Genomic DNA, 12,443 nt, shown 5'->3' on the forward strand with positions numbered 1-12,443 from the left:
TCAAATATGATTTGGTTGATCCATAGTTGTGACTAAGGATGTCAATTATTACAGTTTCGGTAATTTGATATGATACAAACTTTGAATACTGGAAACCAAACTATACCGTACCGAATTTACACGGTACGGTAAAGTTTCAATATTTGCAAAAACGGTTAGGTATTAAATCGGTGTTTGAAAACGGTTTAAATGCGGTATCTAGTGTGGTACAATTTTAGTACGAACGAACCCATGCCACTTTTGTTATTAGTTCATTAAGATCCTAATGAAATTGCGATCAAACAATCGATAGAATATGATATTAATGGAGTCAAAACAAGTAAATATAAAAAGAGGAGTGAAGGACGGAACGAAAAAACTAAAACAATGAATTAAAAATAATAGGGTAAGGTAAAGTGTTTTAATTGTAAAATTACATTTATATTATTTAATTTGGTACGGTATCAATTCGATACGGTTTCAATACATACCGTACCTAAAACCGAAATCATACCGCGTAATTTTGAGTTTTAGATGACACGGTTCGGTATGGTTAAACGGTTTCAATATTTGAAACCTTATTTCTTACGTTTGAATGAAATGGATGCGTTTCGGATTTTAACGATCAGTGAAGGCTACATTGGTTATTTGCTTCCTGGCTCCTGAGTCGTCCGACTCTGGGATCCGTCGGCCGTTAAACGATCACGATGGCCGACATGGGCAAAAGGAGAAGGCAATAAGGGGGGCTAACTCTTGTGTTGGCGTGACCGTAGAAAAAAGAATGTATGAAGCCAACCGAGTCTCCGACGATTCGGAGCGAACCGCTTTCAGGAGAGCTGAGAAAAAATACAAGCTATACTACGATAACGGCTCCAAGTCTTCTAAGAGGTTTTCACTCTCAAGCTCTCAGCTTCCCTGCTTATGTTATTTCTTCAGTTTTACAACCATATTAAACTTCAATTCAATTTTCTCATCTCAGAGGAAAAAAACCTAAACAAGTGGATTTGTCGGATGTCATCGATTTCAAGTCCGTACTTGATTCATTCAACCACAATGCATTGACAGCTCCTGGAATCTTCAAACTTCAGTCCGACTTCAATTATCCAGTGTTCTGTATCGAAAACCGTCCTGGTAAAAATAATATAAACTTTTTTTTTTTTTTTTGTCCCCCTTCTCTAATGCCTCAGATTTCCTCGACGCCATGAATTTGTTGTCATCAGCCATGGTTTGTCTACCATATGCAGTAAGTATTATGTTCCCTTGTTAAATCTATTAACATCTATGGTTTGGATGTATGTTCCAACATTTCTTAAGACTGTAAGCTCCCCAAATAGTGCAAATTGGGTTCTTGTGGAACAGTGTTTGAGTTAAAAGAACCCTACGAGCCTCTGGAGTTGTCATTGTACTTGTTTATTGACCAATGTTGGGACACTTCAGAGTTTTGCTCAGTTGGACATGGTAACAAAAACCGCCCCCCACCAAACCCCCCAAAACAGAATTGTGGAATCCAAGACGAAGAGAAAACGTAAATTGGTATTGTTTCACAAATCTGTTAGAGCAATGAGAGAAACCTTTTCCTATACAGCGGAGGCCAAGACAGCCACAAGGTTTGTCTTCGAAAGACATGCCCAAGTACAACATCCTCTCCCACTGTATGTCTATTGACCATTCATCATTGCTGGGTTGATCTAAAGTCGCCCAATAAATCAATTTTTGTTCAAGGTTGAAAGCTGAACCGAAGAGAAACAGAAGATGAGGGGAATCTAGGATAGAAAATAAGAAATGTTTTGCTATTATTTCTTCATTTTGTTGTCCACCCCTCCTTATATTTTAAATATGCTAGTAGAAAGCTACACTACTATCATTTGTTGTAGGACCTTCAGGTTCTGAGATGGACTGATAGAAAATGCCACGAGAAGTGGCTAGAAGGATGATGACTATAGAGGATCTGGATGCTTACAGATGTAAGTTCCGCCTATTCACCAGCCATCTCCTTGGCTGGCTGTGTTAGAAAGATGGTCCACTGGGCACAGACACTGCCTGAGTCTTCTCTCTGTAGACAGTAAAACATTGGTAGATATGTTTCAAACTACGGACTGTATAAGCTGGCATGGATTTTTGTCTAGGGTGGAGTTTTGATCTTGGCCTTTCTGAGGGCTGGGACTGAAAAAGGCCATACCCAGTATACTAGGCCTCCCCATTTAGCAGGCGTAAAGTGTCAATTAGAAACTCTACCACTGCTCATAATTCAGAATTCTGTTGAATTCTTAACTCTGACTGCTGACTAGATGAAGCTTTTGGTTCTAATATTCTGCAACACTAGTCACTCATATTGTCAACTGTATTTTTTGCTCCTATAGATTGGTGATATGTTCTGCTATTCTGTAATTTCTGTATTTTAGTGCAGATCTTTTTTTTATAGCATCTATGATGATTTGTACTTAATCAAAAATTTTCAGGATTTTATTTTATTCCTAAAGCATTGAGTATTGAAGAACAATGCCTTTGGATTAGGGATAGCTTGAAAAGTTTCCCACAGCCTCCCAACAGAACGAACCACAATGCAATTTATGGGCCTATCCCTGATTTGTTCACTGCAGCTCAGAATAAGAAGGTATTTGCTGAGGTTGGGAGTTTAGCCAGTGATGGGGCATCTGAACCTGATTATGTTGACAGAAGTTTGGAGTCGAAGTGGCAATTTTGTGATGAAACTGTTGGAATACCACGGGGGGATTCAAGCAGATCAATTGCGGCTTCTGTTCTTTTGCGGAAGTTGAGGTGGAGTACTCTTGGACTGCAATTTGACTGGTCAAAGGTCAGTATTCAGATTTGCATATATAATTCTTTGTTCCCATAAGCTAGCTTGTAGGATATAGCAGCCTGAGGCTTATGGATGATTATGTTAATAAGGAAAAACTATTTTTCTTGTTGACTTTTATGAGAGTTGAATGTGGATTTACACTAGGCATAGTTGAGACTTATGGATTATTATGAGTTTGGGCAACATGGAGAAATATGGAGGGTAAAATGCTGAGTCCAATGTTCGATCACTATTATTGAAGAACAATGTTGCTTGGAATTTCAAATTAAATTGTACTCATGGCCAATAAGAATGCAAGAAATGGAATCTTTGTTGCTCCCAAATTATGTTGATGTTTAAGTAACTTGAGATAGAGAGACCGACTGGACCCATCAAATTGGTTTGTCGAAACCCTGAAACATCTCATGGATCATCTGTCCTAATATTGGACAAGAATGGCTGTTTGAGCCAGACTAATCAGTCTACTTACCTTCGATAATCTTTACAATAGTCGAACTTCTTCTATGATCTTTCTTATCAGTCTCTTTCGTCTACCATAAGATAGTGGATTTTTTGATGAAGCTATATGAAATTATGGATTTGCCTCAATCATGGTCCTATTCTTAGAGGACGAAGTTTCCATTTAGATAATTTTAATCATATCCTGACTCTTTTAGGGCATAAATGTGGTTGGTCATATCTGGATGTGTGGAACCATGTACTTTGTTCAGTAAACAGCGAAGGCATAATGTTCAAGCTGATATTTCCCACCCCACCCCACACCCCCACCCCCACCAAAAAAGTACACTTCCAAGATTTTAGCCAAGACAATGACCAAGAAATCTAACATGACTTCATGGATTTAGCTGTCTACAATGGATACAAAGTTGTATCAGGGGTTTTGGATCTTGGCATAAAGTGCTCTTAGGATCATAAATGTAAAACCATTGATGTGAAATGCAAGACAGATCCGTGCTTTGATTTTAGTGGATCATTCTTGGACTATTGACCTGTGGGGAATCTCAAACTCAAACTTTCATTCATTGCATTTCATGAGAATATCTATTACAATGTACAAATAGGTGCTACCAACTGACACCGACTCTTAAGGAAACAAGGGAACTGGAGGATTATTCAAACAAAGAAACTAAGTATATACTCTCCTAGGTTTCTAACTCTATCCAAAACTCCCAAATATGAAAAGTAATTGAAGGTTACAAAATAACTCCAATCACATGCGTGGCCTGGTTTAGTAAAATTGCTTCAATGAGGAACCAGACCCTGTCATTTATATCTTATACCCTGCATCATGGAACCACAAAATCACCCCATGTCCCTAAGAGTACGTTTATGAATTTGTGCATGTATGTAATTCAGTAATGGATGCTGCTCATGATTTGTCTTTTCTTTATCATGTTCATGGTGCAGCGGAACTACGATGTTTCTCTCCCACATAACAAGATCCCAGAGGCACTTTGCGAACTTGCTAGTAGAATGGCAGTACCTGCTATGCCAACAGGGGAAGATTTCCAGCCTGAAGCTGCAATTGTTAATTACTTTGGTTTAGGTATGCATGATATGGTCCATACATTTTCAAGCCTAGTTAGCTTATAGAAGCAATGATTATGTGTCTAATGTTGTATTTTTTATGATAGAATATTGCTATTGATTCTTTTCAAGAGTTTGGCTCCCATGAATGAAAAGAGCTTTCTTAGTCTTAGTTGTAAGAATTCCATCTGATATTCATGTTTCATCAGGAGACATGCTTGGAGGCCACCTGGATGACATGGAAGCAGATTGGAGTAAACCTATAGTAAGCATCAGGTATTTTGTTGTATAAGAGGGTTTTTTTTTCCATTCCCAAATTTTGTTTTAGGGTCTGTATATATTTATGTATTCTTTACTTTTTTTGTTCTCAGTTTGGGCTGCAAGGCTATTTTTCTACTGGGGGGAAAGTCTAGGGAGGATCCTCCAATACCAATGTTTCTTCGAAGTGGTGATATTGTACTCATGGCTGGAGAAGCAAGGGAATGCTTCCATGGTTAGTACTACCTTTCTGCTCTTTAGAACATGATAGTTATGTTGGCGAACAGGAGAAAATGCTCTCTTTTCTGAAACCCAGTATATTCTATAATTTCTCTCTTGAAGTTAATATTGTGTATCAGGTTCAATATGGGATCAACATTCATGTAGATTCACAAGCTCTTAATGCATAGGCTGATTTGACTTAAGGCTACCCTTCTTTTGATCCTCCTTTAGTAACCTTTGAATGTTAGACTGAGTTTACCTTATGAGTTAAAGTCTCATGTATCCAATTTCTTGCTTCTATTTTGTGATCAACCAAAAAAGAAATTAGCAATGCAATGGCTTGATGTAGTTTAAGTGTTTTTCCATTTCATTTCTATATATATGTACTGCCTGTACTTGACGGATTTCTAAGCTGAAGATCCCTTTCCCAATTTTTTTGCCCTTTGACAATAGGTTTGTCAAGATTGTAATGGTAGAAACTTTTAGGTCTAATAATTTTCTTTGAAGCTATGGACCACCTGTTCCTTGAAACTTTTTTTTCATAGACAGTTTCCATTTCCTCTCAATGTCCAATATGAATTGGATTTTCCTGAAGATCAGGAGGCCAGATGTGGTTTTGGAAAATAGATCCTTTGGAGTATGTGTAGAGTTTCTTGGAAGGACACATTCTAGACGTTCTGTGGCCTATTTTGTGATATGTTTTCTTCAATGGACATTTTAGGGTTCCCAAACTGATTAGAGCACCACTGAGAAACAAATATCCTTCCATTTGACTGTAGTTCAATCTGCAATTAGGAGGGATGCCTGAATAACACCCACATATGCACGACTCAATGAAGCCAAAATCTCTGGCCCACTGTCATTTGCACTGCAATTTGTAGCTTATGCTTAGAATTGTCAATTTGAAGTATGTTTTTATTTGATTTTCATCAACCGGTATATTCTTTGTCTGGATTGCTTACCTCTCCTTGGTCTTGTTTTGCAGGGGTTCCTCGTATCTTCACAGACACAGAAAGTGCTGAAGTTGCTCCCCTTGCAATGCATTTTTCAAACCAAGAAGATAGTTATCTTAGGGAATATATCCTAAGTTCAAGAATCAATATCAATATCAGACAAGTCTTCTAAGTTTTAGTCCTTCAAGAAAATTTTGAAATTTTATTTTCAAATTGAGAATTTATTCTGTTGAACTGACGCCTGTCGGGTTAAAGAAAAAGAGAATAGAAAATAAAAGCCTCAACTAATTTTTAACTCTTCATATTAGGTTCTGCTGAAATGGTATTGTCAGATTACTGTTTTCTTTTCCTTAGCAATGAGATGCAGGATTGAATGCTCATTCTGTAGACTTGATGTCTTGAAACCTTCTGGCTCAGCTTTGCAAGGGCTTTGGCAAGGCATCTCAGGCAAAGCCAATATGATGATAGTAAATGCCGTCATTCTCAGATGTTTACGGACAAGACTTGCTCCTTGCGGCCATGTTTTGTCAAGGTTGGAAACTTGGAACTGCTGCCGGCGAGCATGGCAGGTGATTCGCATACTCATATTGCTTATCAAGCAAGTTGTCTTGTGCATCTACCTTGCCCATGCAAACTCCTGATTGTGCCAAGTCCATTGCACCAGGTTTGCTTCGTCACTAGGTCTGCATAAGTTTTTTCCATGGCAGCTAATCGAATTTGCTCAGCAGCCCCATCAGAAAGCCTAAACACAACTGAAATTGGTGACTGTGTTAAGTTTATTTTGACAAAAGAGGCCTAGGCCAATGCTTCTTCAGATGGTCGTAGAAAGGGTTGAAGGCTCAACAGTTCTAGATCAAGTGATCCATAGAAAGATTCAATATACTGACCCTAGCCGAACCTAAGAACAAAATTGATTACTCCTTGACCTTGAATGCGTTGTTTTTGGCAATTCCACCAGCAGCAGATGTTGATTCACCCAGACAAAGAAATGAAAAGAGATGACGTGATCACCGGAGATAGAAGATGAAGATGAGAGATCTATTAATGGACGGATTTTGTCTTCTTCATGGTTTCACGAAAATGGCCGTACTAATTATTAACGAATGATTCATGTTTAAGACGAGTTAAAAATGGATTATCATAGACAATGAGCATTAATTTTTTTATACGATAAATTGCGATAAGAGAAGGTATTGTTCAGGTGCTTGAAAAGATAAACTGCATTTAATTCCTTCTTACCGTTGAAGGTCGAATGTGTTGGACAAAGTTAAATCTCAGATTATTATTTTATTATAAAATTATTTTAAATTATTAAACAAAAAGTTGAGATGGCCGAGTTGGTCTAAGGCGCCAGATTAAGGTTCTGGTCCGAAAGGGCGTGGGTTCAAATCCCACTCTCAACAAAATATTTTTTTTATTTTGAATTTTACTGGTTTTTTTTTTCAACCGCCAGATGAGAATCAGATGATGAAAACCTAGATACCCATCCAACTCCTGATTACCTCCACAGGAGATGAAGATGAAGGAGAGAAGAAACACCCAACCCGAAAAGGCCAAGAAAGAAAGGAGAGAAGAAGAAGAAACCCAGAAAACATCTTCGCTACAATCCAAAACGATTACGTGTTCAGCTCACTAACCACTTGGTTGGTCTCTCGCCGTATAAAATTGAGGAGAATAATTCAACAAAATCTACCGAAGAAAAGAATATTTATTCTCTCATCTTCAGAAATAGGAATTCTCCCTCTGGATTGAACGAAAAGCGAATCAGAGAATATGAGTCCGATCATGGCGTCTCAAATCGCTACAGGGCTCGGTGTGTTGGCAGGTGCTGTACTGGTGAAATCAGTGATGGAGAAGCCGATGGCGAGTCAGTTGCCCAGGTGCCCGAGTTGCAACGGTACCGGACGAGTTGCCTGCATGTGTTCTCGCTGGTCGGACGGCGACGCTGGTTGCCGGACTTGTTCTGGTTCCGGCCGAATGGCCTGTAGTAGCTGCGGCGGAACTGGCACCGGTCGACCCATCCCTGCACAACTCTCAGTTCGTCGTTCCAATGGTCCCTCATAACTCTTTCAGTTTAAATTGGGATTCCTATTATAGTTTTTCCTTGTATTTATGTTTCCTTCATACCTTCTCAAATTAAAATTTCTTAACTATAACTTGATTAGCTTGTATTCCTGAGAAATTATTGTAGCCTGTTATTCGGGTTGTAAGAATTATTCGGCTTTGATGCCTATACTCCAGTTTTAATGAAGAAATTGGTTTATGAAGATCTGTCTTTCCCAAGAAATCTTTGCGTTATATTTTAATGGGTTTTCTAAGTCTATTTGGATGATTGAGCATGTATGATGTATGGTTGTAGCTCTTGATTGAGAATTCCAGAATTTCTAGAATCTACGCTGAGAATGTATATTAGACATTCTTAACCTTGATCTTCTTGTATGAAGTTCTTGACAGTGTGAACTAGAGAGCTGAGCTGTTTCTGTTGGGGATTTCAGAACTCAGAAGCTTAGACCAAAATGTTCTGTTGGTAACCCAAAGGGCTAAAGAAGCACAACCCAACAAAGAATAATGGTAGGCTTAGCTGAAATTCACAATAACATGACCTAAAAAGGATGAAGGTCAAGTAAATTGTGCAATTGCATTTTTCCTGCGATTAGCATAGTTTGAGGCCTCTACAGTCAAACAGATGCTTTTGCTTGCTCAAGTGGTTCTTGGCTTGTATGGTGGAGATCTGTACCTCTTGGCCCCACTGAGGGTAGAGGTTCTCAAATATCTTACCATCCCAGCACAATGGTGGCCACTGAGAAAGAAATGGTTGGCCAGGCATAAATAGGTGAACCTACACAGCACAGAAGTCAGCGAGGTCTTAAAATCTTGAACTTGGTCTGCAGATTCCTAAACCTACCGATTGAGTCATTTTATATCAATTGGAATCAAGACCAGCCCCGGCTAATTTGAATCAAATCTTTTAGAACTGGATTGGAGTCCATCAGAATCGACCAATCAGACCAATCTTGACAGCACTGCTGCTAAAAGAAAAAAAGTGTATATCTTTTTAGCTAGTTTCAGCATTTGGGTGTCGATTCATTTGAGTGTTTTAAGTAGTTGAAAGTATTAGTATCATTCTCATTAAGGTACATGGTGGTTTTAGACTACAGTAATAACGTTCAGATCTTGTAACCTAGTTTCATTAACAATGCACTCTAATGGCTTGGCAGATGCAACAATATGGTTTCCTTTCTGTAGTCTGCTGTCTTAGAAAGTGATATATATTTCATAGAGAAGAGGCTAAACGCTCAGATACTGCTTGTCATCCGTGGTTGGTGTTAAAGAAGCCTTATGATTTCCTTTTCTTTCATTTCTGGTCAAGAAGCATCAGCCACAGATAACCTACGTTTTGCTAAGGTTTGAGAAGTAGCCACGGAGAACATTACCATTCCTTTTCCCTCGTTTCTGGTCAGGAAGCATTGGCCACAGATTACCCAGATTTGCTCTAGTTTGAGAGAGGACCTTAACAATTCTCTCTCTCATTTCTGGTCCGGAAGCATCAACCACCAATGACCCAGATTTTTCTAAAGTTTGAGCAGCAGAAGTTCTAACTACATATATTCAATTCTGCAATTTCTAACCTCCAATGCGAGATATAAGAACAACACAAGCCTTATACACTAAATGGAGTCAGCTATCTGGATCTTGCCTTCCAATCTGAGATAATTTCCCTATTCTACTTGTAGCTCAGGAGGCACCAGCACAGTTGACCCACAGCAATTGGAGGAGCTAAAGCTTATAAATCCAATTGAATTTTTTGAGTGTGTTGTCTCACCTACCTAAACAGACATAAACCCAAGAAGCAGAGGAGAGGCAAGCATACGGACATTTAGCGCTGGAGAAGGTAGATTTCAAGCGGGCAAATTTAGTTTGAAAACACCTTCTGGCTACCAGAGAAGCTGGCTTCTATCAACCCAACAACCAGAATTCAAAGATACCCCAACCTGCCTTTTAAGAACTAAATTTTTGTAAAACAGAAAATGCATAGGCTTGAGTAGACAAAATTTACAGAAACTGGTTGCTGTTGAACATTGTTTCTCATAGTGCATTACTTCAAGCTGCTGCTATGCAACTTCAATATTTTTTTCAGTTTTTTTTGGGAGGTTGAAGAACACTAGATCAAACCGTAGCTCACACCAATACACATGGTAACAAATTTGTGGACCTAAACTACTCCAGAACTCTGGCATTCTACTTCAGACGGGAACCAGATTGGGTTGCAAAGTATTTGTACATTGCGAATCCATGCTTAGACATAATCAGATTCCACACAAAATTATCCTCAGTAAGATTTACGCTAAGATATTGGATTTCTTCCCATGTGAATCGATCCATCTTCTTTTGTTTCTTTATTTGGGAGTGAAAGCCTGAAAGGAAGACCACAACCAGTGTTAATTCCTGGTAATTAAGCAGATCCGTACTCTAGATATGTGCACCTATTAGAAGTCTGAGATGTGTACTTACAGCGAAAACGGTGGCATGGCCTGGGTCAGCAAGATGAGCAAAGAGGTTGTCAATGGGTCCAGTGCCTGTGTAGATGTGTTGGAACCATGCGCCCATTACGGCCAACATAGCTAACCGTCCATTCTTTATCTCCTTCGTCCTCAACTCCTTGACCTTCTCAGGTGAACCACTCCCCCAACCAAGTGGATCAAACCAGAGTCCCCCAGGATAACCAACTTCGGTACCGGTGAGTTTGTAGCCAAAGATTGGATCCGTGTTCACACATCCAGGCTTAATAATGTCAGCCCATCGTCTGCCCTCAGCCCAACCAATGAAGATGAGCTCTACAATGAAGAGGGTAGTTGTATCTGTGAAATACTGCTGTTCTCCAGCAGTGTACCATGAAGGGGTGTTGAGGATCCCAATCTTAGTCAGCAATTCGGGAATGAAGATGCCTGCAGCACCTAACATTGCCCATCTGCAATGCACAAGCTCTGCTTGCTGATTCCATCTCAGGCTTTCTGGGTCAGATCCTGTTAAAGATCCCATCGTAATAAACAATCATCCATGCAAGCATTGCTCCAAAATGAAAAATGGATGTGTGTCTTAATGACCCCTATTGAGGTTTAACTCCAAGAAGTAGGAATTTCTTGGACTATCCCACCGTGACAATATTTCTAAAACATATCAATGATAACATTTGATGAAACATGTAAAGTGAGATATATAGTTTCATTCCTTTTCCTTAGGACCAGGTTGTCTTTCATCCATTGTTGAAAGAGAATCTCTTCTTATGAAATCTGAATTAATTGACAAGGGTACCTATACTTCTATCAGTAAAAAGTAAAAAAAGTTAATGGTGAGACTCATTCTTCCAAGAGTCCAATCATAATGCCAAATCACTGCATAAATCTTGTAAAGAAAGATTTTCATTATTCAAGGTATGAATCTGGAAATCTCAACAGATAGAGGATTTTGAATCCTAGGATTGTGCTCCCCTCACACATTTCCACCACACATTTAGGAGTGGGTTCCATCTTTGAGTATTGAAAGTTCATTTTATTAATACTCAAGATAAATCTCTCCCCTAATTGTGTGGTGGAAAAGTGTGAGAGGAGCACAATCTTCTACCCGACTAATAGAATACCTTTCTCAATTTATTTACCGTGATGTGACCTCATGATTGGACTTTTAGACAAATGGTTTGTTCATTAACTCTTTCCTATAGTAATAGAAGTCTAGATTACCCTTCTCTAATTCAAATTATGAGTCAGATCACCTCCATAGTGCTCCCCCAATGCTTTTTCACCACACATTTTGTGTGGAACTCATGTCTAAATATTAGAGTCTCATCTTCGAGTTATTTTATCTATATTTAGACATAAGCCCCACACAAAATGTATGGTGAAAAATCATCGAAGGCTCCCCTAAAGAAGAGGTGATCTAGACTCAAATTACAAAGGTCAAATGCTCTACCTAAGATTTCTCTTTGATGATGTGGTCGAAGAGAAACTCGATCCTTCAAATTTTTTACATAAAATGTGAAAGATCTGATCATTTACTTACCAAGACCAAGTGGGTCGAAGCCAAAATCTCCCGGAAGACTGCCTCCGTCAATGGGATTCAAATGGAAGTTGTTACTAATCTAGTCGAGAAAAATACAAGAGAACGAACAAAAGAGAGAGAGTATAATATGGATGTCCAGAGCTGACCTGCCATCAAGCCATGGAGGAGGAGTGCTGCCTGGGAACCAGAGGGGTCTATCAGCATCAGCTGCTGCTGCAGAAACGGAAAAAGATCTTGGTCCTGCTACTGTTGCAGTAGTTGACCTCTTCTCTCTTAGTTTTCTCCCACTAAGGAAAGAAGCCTTCGTTGCTCCCACCACAAACCCATTCTTCTGAGAGCTGAAGAGAGATTCATGCACATCAACAAGTAAAACAAAGTGTGTAATAATAAAATCAACAGCTTAAGAAAAAACTCCTCTACACAACTCTCAACTCTGGTAATTCAACATCGGTTTGGTGATGATGAGAACTCACCTGGAAGAGGAGACAGCTACAGTAGCGATAGCAGAAGAAGCACACACGGAAGCCATTTCTGGGAAGGCACACCCTTTACCTGATCAGCGGTGCCAATGAGATTGATTGTTTAATTGGAGTGGAAGTGGAGAGTGTCAAGTTATAGAAGAGGAC

At 39.2% G+C, this 12,443-nt stretch overlaps 3 protein-coding genes and 1 non-coding gene across 5 annotated transcripts; 3 read left to right on the top strand and 1 right to left on the bottom strand.

The window, feature by feature from the left end:
- The first annotated feature begins 597 nt into the window (after positions 1-597).
- LOC149019984 (oxidoreductase, 2OG-Fe(II) oxygenase family protein) lies at positions 598-6,857 on the top strand. Of its 2 annotated transcripts, none has more exons than XM_089147981.1 (7): positions 598-867; positions 959-1,110; positions 2,580-2,794; positions 4,208-4,346; positions 4,537-4,603; positions 4,699-4,820; positions 5,793-6,857. In XM_089147981.1, the coding sequence occupies exons 1-7, from the start codon at positions 761-763 to the stop codon at positions 5,930-5,932; spliced, it is 942 nt and encodes a 313-aa protein (XP_089004107.1). In that variant the 5' UTR covers positions 598-760; the 3' UTR covers positions 5,933-6,857. The 2 variants fall into 2 exon arrangements, with proteins under 2 accessions (XP_089004107.1, XP_089004106.1); XM_089147980.1 differs by having other exon boundaries at positions 2,439-2,794; positions 5,793-6,855.
- Positions 6,858-7,082: 225 nt separating this feature from the next.
- TRNAL-AAG (transfer RNA leucine (anticodon AAG)) lies at positions 7,083-7,163 on the top strand. The gene has a single exon. It is a non-coding gene; the product is annotated as a tRNA-Leu (tRNA).
- Positions 7,164-7,429: 266 nt separating this feature from the next.
- On the top strand, positions 7,430-8,027 carry LOC149019986 (chaperone protein dnaJ-like protein). The gene has a single exon (XM_089147984.1). It carries the CDS (start codon positions 7,534-7,536, stop codon positions 7,822-7,824), a length of 291 nt encoding a protein of 96 aa, XP_089004110.1. The 5' UTR covers positions 7,430-7,533; the 3' UTR covers positions 7,825-8,027.
- Positions 8,028-9,812: 1,785 nt separating this feature from the next.
- LOC149019987 (chlorophyll a-b binding protein 7, chloroplastic) lies at positions 9,813-12,419 on the bottom strand. Its single transcript, XM_089147983.1, has 5 exons — positions 12,291-12,419; positions 11,964-12,155; positions 11,818-11,855; positions 10,273-10,784; positions 9,813-10,175 (listed from the first exon to the last, which is right to left on the bottom strand). The coding sequence occupies exons 1-5, from the start codon at positions 12,344-12,346 to the stop codon at positions 10,158-10,160; spliced, it is 816 nt and encodes a 271-aa protein (XP_089004109.1). The 5' UTR covers positions 12,347-12,419; the 3' UTR covers positions 9,813-10,157.
- Positions 12,420-12,443: the final 24 nt, after the last annotated feature.

The sequence above is a fragment of the Hakea prostrata genome, chromosome 3, assembly GCF_041222555.1.
Source record: "Hakea prostrata isolate BN-2017 chromosome 3, UWA_Hpros_2, whole genome shotgun sequence".
Taxonomy (NCBI): Eukaryota; Viridiplantae; Streptophyta; class Magnoliopsida; order Proteales; family Proteaceae; genus Hakea; species Hakea prostrata.

Bases quoted from the DNA above. Each gene is read 5' to 3' on its own strand.
- LOC149019987 (XM_089147983.1), bottom strand. From the start codon at position 12,346: ATGGCTTCCGTGTGTGCTTCTTCTGCTATCGCTACTGTAGCTGTCTCC. The intron at 12,156-12,290 runs GTGAGTTCTCAT...ATCTCTCTTCAG, and splicing joins GTAGCTGTCTCCTCTTCCAG to CTCTCAGAAGAATGGGTTTG. The intron at 10,785-11,817 runs GTAAGTAAATGA...GATCTTTAACAG, and splicing joins CTTCGACCCACTTGGTCTTG to GATCTGACCCAGAAAGCCTG.
- LOC149019986 (XM_089147984.1), top strand. From the start codon at position 7,534: ATGAGTCCGATCATGGCGTCTCAAATCGCTACAGGGCTCGGTGTGTTG.
- LOC149019984 (XM_089147980.1), top strand. From the start codon at position 761: ATGTATGAAGCCAACCGAGTCTCCGACGATTCGGAGCGAACCGCTTTC. The intron at 1,111-2,438 runs GTAAAAATAATA...AAAAATTTTCAG, and splicing joins CTGTATCGAAAACCGTCCTG to GATTTTATTTTATTCCTAAA. The intron at 2,795-4,207 runs GTCAGTATTCAG...TTCATGGTGCAG, and splicing joins TGCAATTTGACTGGTCAAAG to CGGAACTACGATGTTTCTCT.